Here is a 20743-nt window from a genome sequence, read left to right as displayed (position 1 = left end):
ACAGGTGAGTGGAAGTCGTGCAGAACTGCTCCTTACAACCCCTGTCTCTCTACTTTTCTCTTTACTCTTCCTGTTCCTGCAGTACCATAGGGAAGTAAGGAAATTACTTTGCTCTCTCAAGAAAGGAAGGAGAAACAAATATTTTTATGTAGCAAAAATTTTTGTATTAACATGTATTTTGAAGACCTGCACAGCACAGAGCAGATCTGCTTCAGTTTCTCAGCACTGCTGTAGGAAGCAACCAAGAAGGCCAGTCCTATACCTGTATCCAGGCAGCTGATAAATCTCATGTTACTGAATCTTCACCATTTTTGATTTTTTTTTTTTTTTTTTTACATACTGCATTCTGGCATCCCAACACAAGTCTTCTGCCTTTATTGAGTTTGACATACTGCAATTTCTCTCAAAATTAAGGCTTTGGGATCCCTGTTAACATACCAGGTTTCAACAAAAGGCTTTATAAAACAGCTGACTTTAAAAGCTGAGTGATTGTCAGATGAGAAATGATTTGTACTTGAAACAGTCATAGAAGGTGAAGTTAGTAGTGACTCATTTTCTGGTTATGCCAAAAATTATTTCTGCAAATCACTGAAATCCAAAAAATTTAGAATTTAATCTTTATTCAGATTACTCAGACTGGTTTTTCTGTCGAATAACTGCTGGATACTATTGCAAACAAAAGGCTTGCTTTTTAAAACAGCTTTAAAATAAAACACAAATTCATTGTATTTGAAAAACCATGTTTCCTGTCGCCCTTGTGCCTCTTTACATCGTCTTTGCAGATGCTGGATTTTTAGTGAGGTATAAATAGGTAACTTGGTTAACAAGTATACAAAAGGCTAAATTAACTTTTAAATCTAGTATGTTTTAATTTCATTTTTCTGTGTTGTTACTGAGAAACCAAAATGATGAAAATGCAGTGTATGTTCTGTGGGTTAGGCCTGGCTATGGGTGACAGGTCTGAAACTGGTGGTAGGTAGGAGGCTGTTACTGAGCAGGATGCTCTGTATTAATCTTTGTCCTAAAATTAGTCAGGGTTTTTTATGAACAGTCTGAAAGAAAATATAAATAGGGAGAGTAGGAGATTTGAAAGCAGAAAAATGCACTGGCTATACTGGGAAAAAAAGATGGAGGAAATACATATTATTTGTTATGTATGACTGTAAACTGGGAATAGAAGAGTTCAGGCCAGGCTTGCCTGATTGCACTGAGAGAAGTGAAGATCCTCAAAAGCTTGTGGAAGGCATGAGCACACCATTATCATGAGTCCTGGCTAACAGTCTGGACTGAAAAGGACAGTGCCTGGACTCTATGTGTGGAGGGATCTATTTCAGGAGTGGCAGGGTTTGTTCTGTTGTGTTTGTCCCCAGTGTGAAGCTTCAGAAACACTGCATTGTCTTTGAGAGAGCAACAGCCCAAGGATGCTGCTAACAATTCACAAAACTCACTTGTAGTTAAAGGTTTGGGCAGCTTTCTTTCCAGAGAAGGCTAGAGAGCTCAGTTTATTCATATTTCGATTTTAAAATAGCAAAGTAGAACCAGTAGTGCTTCTGAAGTATGGGGGCAAAAGCGATGAGTAACGGCAGCGTTGATGGCTGTCACAGTCACCATGGCAACCCATTGGCCACTGGTTGGGATCCCATCCCCTGTTTATGTAACCATCACATAACATATGCCACCACGACTAATTAAGCCAAGGTTGAGCCCATAACCTTGAAATCTGCCGTTACCTCCTTTTTTTCCTGTATAAATTGCAAGGTTAAGCACTACAGAGAGTGTGGAGTCTCTTCTATGACCATCCTGGGGAGACCCAGCATAAAATTCACCTTTGTTTGCAGAGTGGTGGTGAAGCAGTAGCAAGGATGCCTGATTTGTATTCCTGAGCAGTTTTCCTTTTGCAGTGGAATATGGTGTTGTCTCCTGAGCAGTCTGTAGAGACCCAGGACCTCAGCAAGGAGCAGTGGGCAGTTTTCCTGGTGCTGTGCAACTTGATGCTGCTGATGTGGCTATTGTCTCAGACTGCTTCTTATTATAAACAATTTACTTCCAAATGCCACAGTGTTGCACATGGCAGGAATAAACCTCCCTCAAGACCCTCCAAGAGAGCAGGTAATAGCAGCCTTTCCCATTTCACTCAGAATGGCAGTGACAAAACGTAATTGCCCTGGGCTTGGTGTGGTTCCTGGTTGTGGGCTTGTAGCAGCCCTGTTTGCTAATAAAGTATTCTGTCATAAAAATCTCATTTTGAAAGGCAAGGAATTCAGATGAGTGTGGTTCTGCTTTTACCTTCAGACCCCTGTGGACTGGTATTGAGTCATCTCAGCAGTACAAGAGTAGAAAATTCACATTGTGTTTTTTCTGGCTACAAAAAGATTTGCATTCTCAGGATTCTGTCAAGCACAAGTAGCAAAATTTATGTTTGGCAATCAGCTCCTTTAGGAAAACATTTCTATCTGTAAAGAGGAACTAAAGAAAGAGAATTGAATGTTGGTGATGATTTTCTTTCTCTTTGCTTTGCTAGAGCTCATTTGCTGTGCTTCAGCTTTGTTGTTTCCTGCTGTGTCCTGATCCAGGAGTGAGCGCTGGCTGGGCTGCAAGCTTGGCATTCCCAGGTATGATGAGCAGCCTCTTAATTAGTGCCCAGTGTGGGACAGCCTGGCTGGGCAGAGGTGGCAGGACCAGCTGCAGGGGCGTGCCAGGCTGGGCTCTGCTGCTGTGGCTCTGTGATAAGCCACCTCTGGTTTTTAGGTGCCGGATGCAGCTGGCTGCTCCTGCTGCCCACAGAGCAGATGGGCTCCCAGGGCAGGTTCTTCCTGCCTGAATCAGCCTGCTTGGGAGCAGCAAGCAATTCCTGCTTCCCCTTTGCTCCACTTACAGCACTGGCTAAAAATTATAGAGGTTTACACACTTGATAGGTTTAAACATCTGTCTGTGATAACGCAGGGTATTTCTTCTCTCATGGAGTAAATTGAGCAAATTCCCCAGCTGCAAAAACCAGTCATTGACTGTAAAGATAAAAACTAACACAGGATTTCTGTTGCATTTCCTTTCTGATTCTGTCCTTGATTATATTTAATGATGCCTTCACTGCATAGTTCTTCCGTGTGTGGATTATTTTAAAGTATGGAATCAGATTTTGGGAACTAGAATAAATTACTGGGGTTTTGTTGGGGTTTTTTTCCTGCCCTACATCTTGCCTCTTTTGGTAGCCTTAGAAGCTGGTTACTGACTGTTAGATGTCCTGGGTTTGGCTGTTAGTCCTTTTCTGTCACTGTGAAGGGAAACGGCTGCACACAGAGCCCCCATGATGTGCCTGGAACACTGGGGTGTTGTGGACTGGCAGGCACAACACTTAATCATCAGAATAAGGAAAAAATCAATTCTCATTATGTATGCTAAAAGCATCCAATGCCAGTACCTCCTAATTCCTTTTCTGAATTTCATCTATGCTGGTGCTTCTTATCCCTAATAACATTCTTATCAGTGGTGGCTTGCCATTTTATGGGGATGGATTTTAGGCAAAGCATAAGGAAAATAAGCAAAGAAATTATCTGCTGTAAACTTCAACACTAGTAAACATTAATATCTTTAACCTTGTGACTTGGAGCTCATCACTCATTTCATTGCTCTGGCTTATGACTGCAGATAAAAATTTCTTACATTCATCTTGCCTGGTGAAGTAGCTTATTGGGATGAATAAATGACATCCTAATTAGAAGAGTAGCCTGAGTGAGAGTAAGCTGTTGGATCCAGCTTTGATGGTCAAAAAATTACCTGTAGCTAGTTTCTCAAGATTATCAAAGAGGCCCTCAAATTAGAATGTGTCTTTGATCATAGATGTGAGGAACAAGGCAAAATGAGTGCACCAAGCAGATGGCAGTGGGAGGAGATGGTTGCTGTGGAATGGGAAACTGGAGATTTTACAAAGATTCAGGCCCTTGCCAGGCATTGCTCTACCACATAGTGAATGAGTTAGCAGTATAGGGCTTATTTTTATTTATATTTTCCACCATAAACTAGTAATGTACGTGTCTTCAAAAGTTAGATTGATGAGGTTAGTTTTAGAGAAAAATCCCTTCTCTATCATTCCTCTGTAACCTTACCCTGATTTTTCTATCCTGTGGTGTGACGAGCTTCAAACTACTAATCTTTCCTAAGACTTCCATCTGGCTTCCTTACCTTGGTAATTATACCACTGCCTGCCTTGGGTATTGCTGTGGATTTGTGCAGATCCCTGCAGGACCTGTTGGTGTGACACAGTCCCTTGGCCCAGGTACCTGACAGCCTGAGGCCCCCGCTGCCCAGTATCAAACATGATCATGAAGTCACAAAAGGTAGAAGACAAGGAATGATCCAGGACTGAGTTATAAGTCTGGGACAAGAGTGACAAGGTGTGGGAGGAGGAGAGAAAGGCCTGACCTTACCACTGGGAGATGATGGGATATCAGTGTTCTTGCGCCATTTGGTTGTTTTGCTGTATCAAACTAAACCCACTGGAAGTAAAGAGCAGGATCTGATAAGAGGAGAAGCAGTCAGGCCCAGCCTCCAGCAGTCCCTGCTGCCCAGACTTCTCCAATGGACAGCACGAGAACAATCTGTTAATGAGCAAATCCTCTGCTCCACTGAAATGGTTAATGCTGTTTTTAAGCACTGAAATTGGGAGCTTTGGGTTTACCCCACCTCATAGAACTGTCAGTGGCTCATCCCACGTTCCTCTGAATCCATTGACCCCTTGATCTCAGTGCCAGCTTGTTTCAGGAAGCATTTTATGTGGAATCATTTTCTTTTTGGAGATGTAAATATGCTGCATTGAGTTTATTGCCTTTTTTTGAGACAGACACTAAATGGGAACACCCAGTCTGTCTTCTTTATGTGACGGATCATTTAATATACTATTACATTATTTTATTTGTCTCAAATCTGAACTAAACTATCCTAATCTTTTTGTTTCACTGAAGGGATGAAAAGCTTTCCATATTAAAATTTTTTTGTGGCTGTTTTATGCAGCATTTCTTCCTGAGATGTCATAAATAGAACTGAGCGCAATACTCAGTAAGTCATGTCATTGATTTTCTCACACAGAAAGCATGTAATCTGCTGGTTGCCTGGCGTTTTCTGTGACACCATTTGCATGTCCTACCATTAGAAATTGGAGAGAACTTCTTCAAAGCTTAAAATAAAATTGTGCCATTTCTCTTTTGCCCTTTGGTTCATTGTTTGGTAGGAAGAGCAGGTTTCCTTCCCAGAAGTCATGATAAAAAGCACGTCCCTTCACCCTGTGCTGTACTGATGCCTGGTTCTGATAGAGGACTGGACAACTTTGCATAGCTCAGCCACCTGATTCCTGAATTTCTCCACAATTCTTGGCTCTACACAGTCCAGCCTTGCTGTGCTGTTGCTTGTAATTTATCAGGTATTTTTAATACCTCATTTTTTTATAATGCATCATTGTGGTTTATTTTTAAACTTAATTCTGCCAAGTCTTTATTTGGTGACTCCTAAGGCTCCTGGGGGGATTGAGACCACTGGAGGGTGCCCACTGTGCTGTACCCTCCGTGTTGTAGCTGATCTTACCCTGGCTGGGAGCCAGCCTCTCCCTCCTGAGTTCTCTGCCCTGACACCACCAGTGTGTCTTTGGCTACTTTTTAGTCAGTTCTTTCCCATCCTTTCCAATGCCATTTTGTATTTTGCTATCCACAAGTTATTTGTGCAACTGAAATGGATTGGGGGGAGGGGTCAGGTTTGGCACTTGTGGGTTTTGCTGCATCAGATTGTTCAAGCACTAAGATCTTTGGAGCCAGGGGCTGCAGTAGTGCAAGGGAGAGAGGTTTAAGCAAACAGAAGTTGCCGAATTGCTGGACTCCACAATCCAGTGATGATCCACACTCTTTTCCTTCTCAAGCTGTGCTCAGCAGAAGGATAACCCCAACTGTTAACCAGGTTTCTGACTATAAAAGCACTATAATGTTTCTCAGGTAATTGCTTTTTTGTGTGTTGTGAGCACATTCTGGAGAGGTTTGGTAAAGTTCATTCTGCTCCACATGAGTGTTTGCATGTGCTTAAAGAAAAGGAAAAAAAAGATCAAAGGGCAGAATTTCAAGTGAGCCCCGGAAGGGTAAATCGAAGATAATTAGATTGGTCAAGAGATAGTCATACAGGTGCACTTTTAAGATGCTGTGAAGGGCTTAATTTTCATCATTTTCCTTAAATAGAGTTGGGAGAAACTGAAATGCACTGGAATTGAGGATATTTTTTTGAAATTATTATTATTGTGCTTTTTCCTGTCAGCTGATACGCTTACCCTTAATTTGCTGCTAGGTCTTAGAATCTTGTACAGCCATTTTTAGAAAGCAAACAATTTATAGTCTGGCTTACCTCACTTTTCATAAAGTAAAAAATAAAAATTCGTTTTCCATGTAAATAAAAAAGTATTCCTAAAGAAGATACTGTACAGCCTTGTCTGAGTGATCATTATTATAAGAATTTATACATGTCTAAATGGACCTTATAAATTTAAAATGTTGTTAATGCTAAATGATGACTTTTTTTTTTTCCCCAAAAGGAAAAAAATTCTCCAGTTAAGAATGTCAAGAATTCTTATTACTGGGACTCAAAAGAGTTCAAACACCTGCCTTGGCTGGCCCGTTGGGCCCCAGCACCAAAGGGCAGAGCTTGGCCTCATTACAGCTTCGTGTGTTCCCTGTGTGATGATGTAGAATCTATTCAGATTACCTGGGCAGATCCCGAGGATATTCCTTGCCTTTTCCTTGCTCTGTGGCATTATCTCTTTGGGTTAGGTAAATTGCAAAGAAATGCCTGTTTTCTTCTAAAGCATCACAGATTGTCTAGCCCTGGGCAGATTTATGCTCCAGTTTGTTGGTTATTTCTATTATTTTTTATCCTTGCAAGTTTTAGTGAAGAAAAAAGCCCACATTTAAAGGTTTCCTTCCCTTACTTAGTATTATGAAATATTTATGTCATTTGAACTCTTTTTAAAGGAGAAAAAATACAGTGTGAGACATTAAAACAGGAAAAATAACCCTATCTACAGCAAGATAAAACTTTTCTTTTTTAACAAAAGTGATAATGCCCAGCATTTATGGAAATGTCCATCTGTGCACTCTGCCAGAGTCAGAGCTCTGGCTTGGTACTGCAATGAGCTGATATTTAGCAAATATCCTTCACTTTGGGAATAAAGTTGTGCCAATCCATAATGCTGCTTGCTATTCTTTAGTTTCATGGGTTTTCCTGGCATACCATGAGTGAAGTGAGTGCTTGACACTCTCTGGGAGCATTTCCACAGCCCATTGCCACCCAAGCAGGACCTGCATGAGTCTCAGTTTTTAAAACAGTCTGTGAAAATGTTTATGATTACTTTAAAATTTAAAAGAAACAGAAATCAAATACTGGCAAAGAATAACATCACTTTCTCCCTGCTATGGGAGATGTGTACTATCGTTTATGATGATCAGTGACTGTCCAGATGCCTGTAAGTGGTTCGGACAAACCACAAAGCCGTGGTGGTTTTGTGGCCTTTGGGCACTCCTGTATAGGAAACCCAGGTTGGATTCCCACTGCTGATTTTTTCAGTCTGAGGACATGCCTGGCAGTGGCAAGAGGCTTGTGGTTGTGCAGCAGCACTTGATTGGACTGGTGCCGAAGAAGGCTGATCAATGCAGTTTATCCAGCAGCATAAAAATCGCAATCCTGTTGTCAGGGACAGCAGCACTAAAGGTAAACGGCTTTTCCCTGGAGGAGGACAAACCAAAGGAAACCTGTGTCAGGACGTGGTGATCCCAGAAAAGACCAGAGGGTGCTGGTTACCAGCTCAGGAAAATCCCAGCTTTTCAGTGGGGGGAGTTTTCCGCAGCACACAGCATTGCAAACACATGTCTAATAGGTGCATTCATTTTCATATGCTCGTTCATTGAGCAGGCCTGATTAATTAGTGCATGTCACCATCTGGTACTTACCAAGACTATTCATTTTTAAAATGTTGAGATTGTAGGGAATGTTGCACACCAATTAAGTTCCTTTTAATTGGATTATTTTAGTATAAAGTAGTACTGGAGAAGGCCTTCATTGTGATTCAGCCAGCATGCATCCAAAGGAGACCTGCCAGCCTGAAATTACCTAGAACAAAGGCAAAATGCCTGAAATGCATGTTTATTACTATCTTCATGCACTCAGCAAAGATGATGTCAACAAATAAAAGAGCCAGAGAAACACTTCTGCATTGCTGTGCAAGCTCCCTGACATGAGGGTATCTCAGTTGATCTCTGCTTCATCTTTGCACTGCAGCTCCGAATCTGTCATCTTCTCCCTCTGATCCAAAAACTAAAATATGCTTTTGCCTTCCTGACTGCTTGATACCAACTCAACCAGGGCCAGGCTGAGCCCTCCTGTGCACAGTTGTGTACCTGCTGGAATGAGGAGCATTAGTCTCATATACACAAAGGATGATTTGGCCTTTAAGGCTGATAAATTATCTGTGCTGATTCAACCATTTAGTGAATGAAGTATCACGATCTGCTGTTGGGAGCAGAAGTTGTCTGTCTGTTCTTGCTCCTGACACTGACTCACTGAGTGAATTTTAGTTCCTTAACGTCACAGCACTGCAGTGGTTCCCTGTATAAATTGTCAATAGTTCTGTTTATCAACTTACATAAAAGGCTTTGAGATACAGGAATGAAACGCAGACTGTTGATGTTACGGATTTGCTATTAATACTTTCTTTACAAGTCTAATGCTGTTTTGTAAGTAACATCTGCAGTTGTCATTGCCTTGCTTTTGCGTAGATTGAGTGTCTTCAAATAAGTTTTGTCATCTGAACTACTCATTTCAGAAGAGCCAGGAGCTCTTCAGGGAGCACATTCCTGTTCCTTAGCAAGTACATGGAACATCAGTGGAAGCAGGGAAGTTAGGGAAGAAAAGATACTTGGTCACTTGCAGCTGAAGGGATCTGAGGTGTGACTGCCTGGGTCTCTCGTTGCCCTGCTTTGTTTTGGAAATAGTGTAGGAATCCAGCAACGAACAATGTCAGGGTGATTTTCTTCTTGTATCTGTGTGCATTTTCAGTCCCTTCGATGGCCTCTGCTGCCCTCTGCCATGCTGCAGCTGCTGGTGACAGCCATGGGAGCAACAGCCTACTGAAAGATTTCATTTCTCTTATCACTCCTAATCACTCTCACCATAATTACCACTCATAATAGGGAATCTGTAGTTGAAAAAGTAAATTTTCTTTTTTAAAGGAGAGGAAAGCAGCAGAAAGATTGCTTTTAGTTGTACAGCAAGGAAGAAACTGACTTTTTTTTTTAGAACGCAAATGCTTGCTTCGATATATAAAGGTCACTGTGGGTTTAATTTGAAATAGCGTAGGAGTGCTTCTGATTTCAAAGTACAAAAGTAGCACAGTGTTGGAATTGTTTGGGTTGTTTCCTTAAGATCCATTTCCTCTTGTTGGAAGGTGGTTGTTTCCTCTGTGGTGCAGCTGCAGGCAGTTTCAGGGCAGGCGACAGGAACTGCTTGTCCTGCTGTGCCCGAGCCAGTTGGAAACCCAGCTGGGGTTCACAGACCCAGGAAGTCAGTGACTCTTCTGTTCCAGACTGTCACAAATCATCCTAGGGATCAAGGCTGTGTTCAAACCAGTTTTATTGGCTACTGGAGACCAAAAGAGCTAAAATAACTACACATGGCTTACATATATTCTGTGTACAGGTTCCACATCTGCATTTCCACAATCACCAGGTGTGTGACTGTTAAGGTAAATTGCTGCAGGCAGCACTGCTGCTACATGGCAGGGAGTGTTTTAGGATCAAGTACAGAGCTGTATTTGTGACTCCCACTGGAGAACTGTGGTTCTGCTGAGTTTCCTGTAGTTCCCATTCTCATGTTGAGTGTAACCCTCCTTTGGCTTAGAGGAAGTGTCAGCATCAGTGTCAGAGCAAAGGAGAGTGAACAGTGTGTTGTGACACAGCCAGTGGTGACACATCAGGATGTAGCCACAGGAAGGCAGGCAGTGCAGAGCTTTCTCAGTGCTCCCCTGTTCCTAGCAGAAAGTGCTTAACCTGGAACACCATAAAGCTGCCTGCCTTGTGATGGGATTCTAGAGCAAGTGCAGCTTATGCAATTTCAGAGAAATAAGATCACATGGGTAAATCTTAAAACCCACACACAAGCACTAACCCTTTTGTTTAAATTGGTTGTTCAGAGCTTTTATGTGATGGAGAAATACATTTTCTAAGAAAGCATTTAATTTAGATTCCCATTAATGTAACTTTACTCCTTTTATTTGTTAAACACATGAAAAGAGGGAGCTAACCAGAGTATAAAATTCTTGTACATGCTCTTTCTCTGGCTTTAGGAGAACTATTTCTTAATGTAATTTTTCTGCTTACAGTGTATGGCCTTGTAAAGTGTTGAAGCAACAAATCATGAGAGAGATCAAGAAACATACAAAGGCATTTTACTCTGTATATGTAAAACAAAGTCTAAAAGTTTGGGCAGATCTCAGTCTGGCAGACTTTCTATCTCTTAAGTCATACAGAGAAAGCTTTTGGCAGTGGCTTTTTGGCAAAAAGCTTTGTCTGGAAACATATTTAGTCAGCATATGAAATCTGATAGCCCTGGTAGCACGGCTGTGTCTGAAGACACTAATAGAGTTAGGCTTCAGCCCCATCTGCTGTTGGATCGGGATTGCTCTGTTGGTTTGCCAGCACAGGACAGCCCTTGCCAAAACACAGAGTGGGACGTGAGGAGACTGACAAACCCCTCCTGGTGTCAGCTCTCCGAATGATCCTGTTGTTCGCCACACTGATGAAAGCCAGTGGTGCCTGTGAATTCCAGCACAGCCTCCCTGCTGCTGAGCTCCCACCACGGGCTCTGTGGGGAGCTGCATCTGTACCTGCACAGGGTCATCAATGCCCTCGCCGTGTACCTGGGTGAGCAGCAAGGATATTTGCACCCCAAGGCCTGTAAGAATTGAAAATTACTGATTTCCAGTGCCTCTGTTTACAGAAGTAGCAGTGGACATAGAGATTCTTTCACCTCAGTAAAATGTCTCCGATAATTTGAGTTATGCAACAGTGACGAAGAGAACAGACTTGCGGATTTGGCTCAGGAGGTTTAAAATCTTCAGGCATTAATTCATGAAACTCTCAAATCCTGGATACTCCAGTGACTATAAAGCACAGCAGATTCGTGTTTGATTTTTACTTAAGGCTGATTGTTTCAGGAAATAAAAAGATTCACTTCGAAAGAGATTTTCAGTTCTTCTTCAGTTGTTATTTCTGGAGGGGTTAGGTAGGAAAGCTACATGTGAAACAAATCAGGGACTAAAAATCCTTAGCTTTGTTTTGAGTATATCAGAATGGTTTATTGCCGCTGTGGTAAGCAAAAGGAGAAAAAACAATGACTTTCTAGAAAGATTTCCACTGTATTTTTATCTGGCTTTTCCAGGGCATCAGAACAGCCTATCTGTTCAGCCAAAATATCTCTCCAGTTATCATTTGACTCTGATGGAAAAAGTGCTAAAATGGCAGAGTTTGGAATTGCTTGAACATATTTTCTCACTTAAGCTCAGCTTGTTCACATTCAAAGCTAAAACAAATTATCTCAATTGCATTTAGGAGAGTAAACATACTCTTACTTTTCTGTCTCATGTTTGAGTAGTTACGGTGAAAACATAATGTGCAGTAATCTTTGAGTTTATATCCTCTTCCTGCATTTGTTTTATTGGACAAAATTAAAGGTCAATGGTCCTGAACTAGTCAAGAGAATTACTCTAAATTCTCAGTCATTGCCATTTTTCCCTCTCTCTGCTTTCAGTAACATAGGACTTAGCTGCCAAAGTTTTAATTCTTTATGAGAAGAATGATACTGGCAATTTGGGTTTGCATTTCAGTTACATAGTTTCGTAAATTTATATAAAAAAGTGAAGATGTCAGCAAAAGGCTACTTGCTCCTTCCAAGTTGTCCCTAGTGTGGAAAATATAATGATCAAGCAGATTTTTCCCCATTCTCATCCTCTTTCTGTTTTGTGTTCTTCCAGCATGATCACTGCTCAAAGAAGTGTCCATACTATGTGAACAGAGTGGAACCACATGGATGAGACTCTTACCATGCACTGAGCAGCACGGCATCGAGCTCTGGGAAAATGTCTGCTTGCAACACTTTCACTGAGCACGTCTGGAAACCCGGTGAATGTAAGAACTGCTTCAAGCCCAAGAGCTTGCACCAGTTACCCCCGGTGTCGGAAAAAAAGCCCCTCTCGCATGGAAACCTGAAACCCAATGCGAACCAAAGTAACAGCCAGCGTGGGAGAAACACCGGCAGCTTCCGCCCACCTGTGGCCAAGAAGCCCACGATAGCTGTGAAACCCACCATGATGGTGGCAGATGGGCAGGGGCTGTGTGGCGAGCTCACCATGCTGGATCAGTGCGAGAACAAACCCCTGCCTGCGGGGTGGAACCGGAACAAGGCAGTCTTGAACAAAAAACCACTGAACAATAATAACGAGGAGGAGATCGAAGGTTACAGCCATGTTCCTAGGCCTTATGGCAACAGCGAGGGCGTGGGTAAGATACCAAATAACAATAATAATGGACTGACAGAAGTTTTGAAGGAGATTGCAGGTTTGGATACCACACCTCAGCTCACTGGAAATGAAACAAACTCAAGAGAAACCTTCTTGGGAAGGATAAATAATTGTTACAAAAGATCATTAGAAAGGAAGATCCCTCCGAGCTGCATGGTGGGTGGAATGAAGGATTCACAGAGTAAGCATGTTATTCTGAGTGGAAGCACTGAAGTCATAAGTAATGAAGGTGGACGTTTCTGTTATCCAGAGTTCTCTAGTGGAGATGAGAGTGAGGATGACACGTTTTTTGGCAGCATGCAGGAAGAGCATGAGAGCTGGGATGAAAGTGATGAAGAGTTGTTAGCAATGGAAATCCGCATGAGGGGCCAACCTCGCTTTGCTAATTTCAGAGCTAACACCCTGTCTCCTGTTCCGTTCTGTGTTGACAAAAAATGGAATACTGTGCCCCTTCGGAACAAGTCTCTCCAGCGGATCTGTGCAGTGGATTATGACGACAGTTATGATGAAATTTTAAATGGTTACGGGGAAGAGACTGTGATTCTTTATGGGCAAGAGAGCATGCAGAGCATGGTATCCTCTGATTCTACATCTCCTGATTCTTCTCTGACAGAAGAGTCTCGTTCTGGGACAACCAGCAGTTCTTCCCAGAAGCTCTGTAATGGAGGGTTATCTCCTAGCACTCCTCAGGACCTCAAAGTGATTGAACCAGAATATGAAAGTCTTTGTGACAATCAACAAGTGAAGGATGTGCCAAAAGCACCCAGAAATGCTCTGAAAGGTCTGGAAACTCACAAGGCAGTCCTTGCGCTTCGCCTGGAGGAGAAGGATGGCAAAATTGCTGTGCAGACTGATACGCCGGAGAATAAAAGTTCTTCAGATGTTGCTGGTCAAGCCGTAACTATTAATTTGGTGCCTGTGGAGGAGCAAGCTAAACCTTACAGGGTGGTGAATATGGAACAACCAGTGTGCAAGCCATACACCGTAGTGGATGTATCAGCTGCCATGACCAGTGAATGTAAAGAGAATCAGACTGAAACCTCAGAAACCAAAAAGGCATCTTCTAACCCAAGCTCACCAGTAACCCCAGGCACACCTATTGCATCTTCTGCAGCATCACCTGTACGTGTACATGCTAACCTGAAAAAATCCAGTGCAATCAGATACCAAGAAGTGTGGACTTCTAGTACTAGTCCAAGACAGAAGATACCTAAGGTGGAACTGATTGGAAACAGCTCAGGACCTTCTGTTCCTCCCAGGAAGACAAGCCACAAGTCAGCTCCTACTTCACCTACAGCTACAAACATTTCCTCGAAAACTATCCCAGTTAAGTCTCCTAATTTATCTGAGATAAAATTCAACAGTTACAACAATGCTGGCATGCCACCTTTTCCTATTATCATTCATGATGAGCCCACTTATGCTAAGAGTTCTAAAAATGCTATTAAAGTTCCTATTGTAATCAATCCAAATGCGTATGATAACCTGGCAATCTATAAAAGTTTTCTAGGGACCAGTGGGGAGCTGTCCATCAAAGATAAAACTACAAGTGTGATAAGCCATACCTATGAAGAAATCGAAACTGAAAGTAAAGCGACTGAAGCCATAGGCAGCAAACCCACTGAGTTGTCCCAAGCGAAGGGGGTGGCCAATAGCTCCGAGTGCAGGCTGGGCTCTGTGGCTCAAAAAGTCCAAGAGTTCAACAGCTGCCTCAGTAAAAGCCAGATATCCCCACAGAGGAGTCACAGTGCTGACCACAGCTCCCCATCCAGAGTTCAAAAGGCAATGCAAGAGCCTGCAGCAAAACCAGATGTAACCCCGGAGGGTTCTGTTGGCAGCAGCGGCGGCAGAGAGAACGCAAGCACGGTGCTCTCACAGATTGTGGCTTCTATCCAGCCTCCACAGTCTCCTCCAGAAACACCTCAGTCTGCTCCCAAGTCCTGTAGTGTAGAAGAACTGTATTCCTTACCCCCTGAGGGAGATGCTACTAAAAGCACCTTGGTACGACCCAAATCTCTGTTTACGTCACAGCCTGAAGTGGAGTCCTCCAAGACGGAAAACACAGCCATTAAAATGCAGAAAGATCCACTTTCACAGGCAGCTGCCACTCCCTCTCCAAAGCCAGCACGAGCCACCCCGAGTGCCACGAGTCCCCAGGCAGAGCAGGCACCGCCATTCCCCCCTCCACGCTCCACCTCCTCTCCCTACCATGCCAGCAACTTGCTGCAAAGGCATTTCAGCAATTGGACCAAACCCAACAGCCCCACCAGGTCGACAGAGGCCGAGTCCATCCTGCACTCGGAGGGACGGCGTCCCGATGCGAAACCCAAACGCTGGATATCGTTCAAGAGCTTCTTCCGACGCAGGAAAGCTGACGATGAGGAAGAAAGAGAGAAAGACAGGGAGAAAGGGAAGTTGGTGGGTCTGGATGGAACTGTTATACACATGCTCCCCCCTCCTCCAGTCCAGCGGCACCACTGGTTCAGCGAGGCTAAGTCGGACTCCAGCGAGAAGCCGTCAATCGTTTTCATGTACAGATGTGAACCAGCACAAGCGGAGCCAAAGGCTGAGCTCCCACTCAAGGGTGGGGTGGAGTCTGCTATTGCAGAGGCACTGGTGAAAGACAAGGGAGAAACACAGGAAAAGCCTCCAGAGAGCTCGGAACAGAACACAGTGAGCCATTCCTCACCACCTCAGGCTCCCAAGAAAATCCCCAGGTACCACTCAGCTTTTTTAGTCACTTACTCAGTTGCAAACCGTCCTGTATATGCTGCTGAAAAGGGAGAGACTAAGGAGTTTTATTACATTAAAGCAATTTTTTCAAAGTACATTTCTTTTAGGTAACTTAAAGCGTATTTTAAAATTGTTCTGTTATGTTAGATATCAGAAAAGATGTAAAACATTTACTAGAAGCAGTACCTGATGTTTAGAGTTTGTCTTCCAGAATATGTCACAATAGCCATGTTCCATTGAATCAGATCCATTCTCCTGAATTTCTACTTTAAGAAAGTGTTTTTATGTTATGGGAAACTTCAGAATTTCTCAGCAGAAATAGAAGGCAACTATTGAGAAGTACAACAGAAATTAAAAGATCTGTGACTCATGGAAGGTGCTATGCTAACTTTTACCTCACATGCCTAAGAATATGACAAATGCTAATTAACCACACTGCAACATCACTGCAGCACTCCCAAAATAAACCTTGTAAAAAAGTAATCGCAGAATTAGAGTACCTATACAATAGTCTTATCTCTGTCTTGCAAGGCCTTTGGCAGTGACTGTGCTTTGTCCCCTGACAGTATTGGATCCAGCAGAGCTGGTCGCATCAGTTGAAGTCAGTAACGTGGGCACAGTTAAATTCCCTGTCTGCTGACCACAGCTGTGGATGTGTTAGAATTTGTCTTCCAATATTATTACACATACCAATTCCAAAGTAGCCTCAAACTTGAATTATTTAATTAATTATAACAACAACCTAATGGTAGGAAATTGAAAATTTTGTGAAGTGTGAGCCCCAGAAAATGCATCATGGCAGTGTTTTTTGGTTTTCTTTCTCTATATTCTGTACAAGAAAACTGCAGTGTTTTTTAGCTAAAACAGTTTTAAGCTAATAGAAATCTCTGTGTGAGCATAGTTAGACGTCACCATAAACAGACTGCCACTTGTCCTAAAGTAAAACAACTTGGTTTTCTTTCTCCATTGTCTATACAAGAAAAGTGCTAGAATAACCCTTGATAGGAGTGCAGTCTCTCTAGATTTACCCTAAATTAATTGGTGAGAAGTAGCTACCTTTAGAGGGCAGGTTAAAGGATTGCAGGAGTTTGTGCTCTCAACCCCCTTTACAGGAGCCTAGTTTTTTGTCCTGTCTCCAGGGGAAGCTGAAGAAGGTGAGGTTGGTTACAGTGCCATCAGGAGATTCTCTTGTTCTAGTGCCCTGCTCTTGTGCTGGCAAGACAGTTCCTGTGCTCTGGTGAACCAGACCAGGGCAGAGATCCAAGTGCGAAAGAACTTCGCAGTCATTGTTCAGCCACATCAGCTGGCTGATGTGACAGGGGCTGGGGCAGGAAGGAGCAGCTGCTTCTCCGGGTGGTGAGAGGGCAGGAGCAGCCTGTCAGGGATTCTTGCACTGCCCTGGAGATGGTGCTGTTGGAACGTGTCCTGTTCTTGCACTGCGACTGGGATACCTTCTGCCCTTCCTTTTGAAGGCAATGGGTCACTGTTCTCTCATTCACTTATTCCGAAAAGCATGTTTACTCTTTAGTTTTCTTCAAGTCACAATGATATTGGTTAAAGCCGTATCTCAGAATTTTCCCCAGTGAAAATTGGGATTTTCCAAATGTTAGAATTAGAATTTCTTCTGACAATATTGTTCCCTGGTTTCTACAAATTTCAAAGAAATTACACGGAGGTGCTGAGTTGTGGGAGCACTAGGCAGTGGGTAGCTTTATGTTTCAGTTCTTATATTCCTGGTGCCTTGAGTTATTTGGGGTTTTAAAATATTTTTTAATGTTGTTAAAGAGACCAAGTGAAACCTTATAGTACCACAAAATTGAAGGGGTTTTTATTCTTGTTTAAGGGGTTTGGCTTTTGTTTTTAATATCCTGGTGGGTGAGAATCAGGATTTCCAAATTCCATTTTTGCATAAGCAAAAATGACTCATGAGAAGCTATGCTTGTTTTGTGTTAACCCTCCAGGTATTAATACAAAGTTAGCTGTAATTCAGGCTAAAATATGTGCATGAAGAAGATGTTTAGAATGTTCTAAGCCTGCAGAGGCTTAGAGGAGAATGGAAGACCTGAAGATAGAATCAGTGAATGGGACACTTCTCTGACTCAGAATGCCAAGAAAGCAAGCTCTCTGAAAAAACAAACTGATGACCTGGAAAATAAGATAAGCTTTAAAAATGTCAGATTACTGGGGGGTCTTGAAAGCAAATTAAATGAACATACAGTGTTTCCTTACTTTGCAGTGGATTACAAAGCTGCTAAAGATTGATAACACAACCACGAAACAGCTGAAGGTATTTCAAGTTATCACTAGAAAGGTCAGTTTTCCCTTTGAACAGCACTTGCAAAATAGCCAGTTTTTCGGAAAGCTGAAAATTATCTCTCTATTATACAAAGGAACTTGGTTTTGATTTCTCAGTGTGATTGTTTCTGTTTGATGGCAAGATGCACATATGCTGGTTCAAAAGGAGCTACCAAATAATGATAAATTTACCAAAAATTTGTAGATAGATTAAATTTTGCTAAAAATCAGCAGTCATGTCAGCTTTATCATTAATTAGAATGAGAACACCTGTAGTTCATGAAGCAGCAGTTGTTCTGAGGCAAAACCTAAAATTGACCAAAAGATAACATGATATTTCTGGCCTGAGTCACTGTAACTGATGAACGTGGTACAGCACAGTGTGCAATCCAATCCACTCATCACAAGTTGAATAAAAAGATCCTTCAGAGGCTTTGTTATCTTAGAGATCAGAGCGTTGCTGCTGGAGTTTCACAAGATAAAGGCTTCTCCTCTCCTTCATTGAGACATCACTGCTCATACCCAGCAGCAACTTGTTAGATTGAGACATTTCCTAAAAGCAAAGTGCGGTACAATGTCCTGCTGCTTCCTTGGCTGTCTTCATAAAGCACATCAGAGCTGAACTAATCTGATCTGGGTACAGCCATCTCCATTTCAGTTACAGTTTAAACTCAAGAGTTTCCTTTCACAGCTGCAAGTCAGCCATAACTTTCCTTTATGGGATCTCTGGGCCAGTCTTGGACGAAGTGAAGATAAAACTCTGTTTTTCCTGAAATACTTCCTTCAGGTAGTGAGGTCTGTATATTTATTTTGTTCTGGTTCAGATAAGGAAGCCTTTCTTCATAGCTAAATTTGTGATTACCAATCTAATTCCTAAGATTGTGTTAATTTTTGCAAAAGCATTTCAGCTCATAATTGATAGATCTGAGCTCTGTATAGAGGAATATGAATGTTGTGACAGATCACTCAGTAGAAACAATGGGAATCACTGTTCTTCAAAAATGTAGCCATACATTAAGATCAGGATTTCATCCAGAGACAGGCAGGAATAACCACCACCGCCACATTCCACTTTCACATTGTCACTGATCCAGTCCTGCAGATTCCACAGCTGCTTCAGAAACTGCTTGGGAAGATAACAAAATCTGTCAAATCACAGTAGGGCTCTGTTTAAAACAAAGTCCTTCCAAGTTTGTAGGGCTTCTGATATAACTCTTGGGGTGTGGTTCTCACGTGAATCCAAAACCTTTTAGGGACAGCCCAAGTAAATTGATGAGAATTCAAGGATGTTATAGATGAAAAGAAATTTCTTGCTTGAGCAAGTCTACTGAAATAGGAGAAATTCTCCTGGAAAAGTTAAAGTAGATCAATTCTCCCTTCTTGTCAAATCCATGTTAGGGTTTTTTTAATCTAGGTATCAGCAAGCTTTATCTACCTTACTCAGCAGTGCTTAGCAGTGCTTTTAAAAGTATTAACAAGCTATCTTCTACCATTTCATCAATTAAAAACTTCTGAGATATTTCTCTAGACCATTTTCCAATTCTAACAGATTTGGAAATTCTGCATGTGCATTAAGCAATAAGTTTGGTACCATTTTATGTGAGAACTTGTAAACACCAAGCACTGTAAAAGATCCAAGTAGAAGGGACTTTACCATTTATTATTTTATAAATTTAGATTAAGAAATGGTAAATCATGTATTATTGTTCTTAACTCCTCTAATACAGTCTGTAAAATGGAAAGACTGAGAACTTAAAATGGATAAAGAAAAATGCATTCTTTATAATGCACAGTTAATCTGTGAAACTCATTGTCATTGAGTTTCAGTGACACTAAAGAGCTTAGCAGGATGTCTTTACTGGATTATCAAGTGTACTCCTGTTATCCGTGCAAACATCGCATTATACAAGATCTAAAAAAAAAAAATAAAATTCTCATGCTTCAGGACTAAGCCAGCTTCTCAATAATGAGCATTAGGAATGAACGTCACGGCTTAGTTGTTTCAGGTTGTCATTTGAGAAGTTTGTTTCACTTTCCTCTTCAGTGACTATTTGTGGTGGTGAGGAGGGACTGAACTGCAGGAGCCATTGGAATGTTTTCTGTATCCATAGTGCCCTCTGACTGAAACCTGGGCACTGGCTGTCTCTGCTGAGTGTTTTGCAGGAATAAAGTGGTCTGTGTTCTGAGGAGAAGTTCCTGGGTGAGATGGCCTCTGACCTTCCTCCTTCCATTAACCTCTGCATTTTTCCTCAAGCATTATTCAGTCAGTTTAGGCTTTATATTGGCTTTATTAGCTTAAAAGTACAGGGCCTGAGGGCATCTCAAAGCGCTGTCTTTGAAACTAATATAGCTACAAATGACACAGTCGGTTTGTGTGTGTACGAAGTCATCTTCCTTGTCATCTCCAACTATACAGCTGCCATTGATTGCTGCTGATGTCCACTCAGGGAGGAGATCACAGTCTCTGCTGGCTCTAAGGCCACATTAGCTTTTCTCTGTTTCTGTCACTGATTCCTGCCACTGGGATTATGTGTTGTCTTGCACAGAACTCTGTTCCCTTACCTTGACCTCTGGATCTGACCTTAATTCAGGAATACACTCTCACAATCACTTCTTATAAGCATTCCACTTTATCTCCCTCATATTCATTGCTGTTTATTAATCACTCTAATTGAGCAGGCGTGCTCTGAATAGAGGAGAACACAGGTCACACAAGAGCTGTGATTCCAGTGTCCTCACCAAAATTAACACGCTACGCAGGCAGCTTTCTGGTTCCTACTGTTCCCAAAAGACCCAGGCAAGTTAGACCGCATCATCTTCTGGCTATCCTCCAGAAACTGTGGAGGAGGAGAGCCTGAAGGAAAGATTTAGAGGCATTTGTCCCTGCAGAAAAAATAACACTTTTTAAACAGTTTTGAGCCTGTGCACACGTGAATGACGGGTCTTGAATTCAGTGGGGTGTTGTCTGAAGGACAATCATTTTTATGGCAAGTTTTTTTGCTTCACATAATCTCAGCTTCTTAGGAAAACAAACGTTCTCTGCGTGCAGAGGGCTGCTCCCTCCACTAACTGAATAGTTGTTTAGTTTCAGCCACTTGTGCCCGAGGAGCAGAGTTCTCT

At 42.1% G+C, this 20743-nt stretch overlaps 1 protein-coding gene across 7 annotated transcripts in view; it reads left to right on the top strand.

The window, feature by feature from the left end:
• Nucleotides 1–20743, top strand: part of PEAK1 (pseudopodium enriched atypical kinase 1) — a 110193-nt gene that overhangs the window by 62226 nt on the left and 27224 nt on the right. For 6 of the 7 annotated variants that reach the window (XM_048317416.1, XM_048317419.1, XM_048317413.1 and 3 more), the window contains one exon: nt 12050–15312. In XM_048317416.1, the coding sequence (XP_048173373.1) occupies nt 12155–15312 (3158 nt within the window). In that variant the 5' untranslated portion in view covers nt 12050–12154. Of the gene's footprint in view, nt 1–2521; nt 2613–12049; nt 15313–20743 lie in introns of all 7 variants that reach the window. The other variant, XM_048317418.1, reaches the window with a different exon arrangement.

This window comes from Corvus hawaiiensis, chromosome 13, assembly GCF_020740725.1.
Source record: "Corvus hawaiiensis isolate bCorHaw1 chromosome 13, bCorHaw1.pri.cur, whole genome shotgun sequence".
NCBI classification, from domain to species: domain Eukaryota; kingdom Metazoa; phylum Chordata; class Aves; order Passeriformes; family Corvidae; genus Corvus; species Corvus hawaiiensis.
The sequence above is the reverse complement of the archived record's forward strand: the minus strand, read 5'-3'. Positions and strand labels throughout refer to the sequence as shown.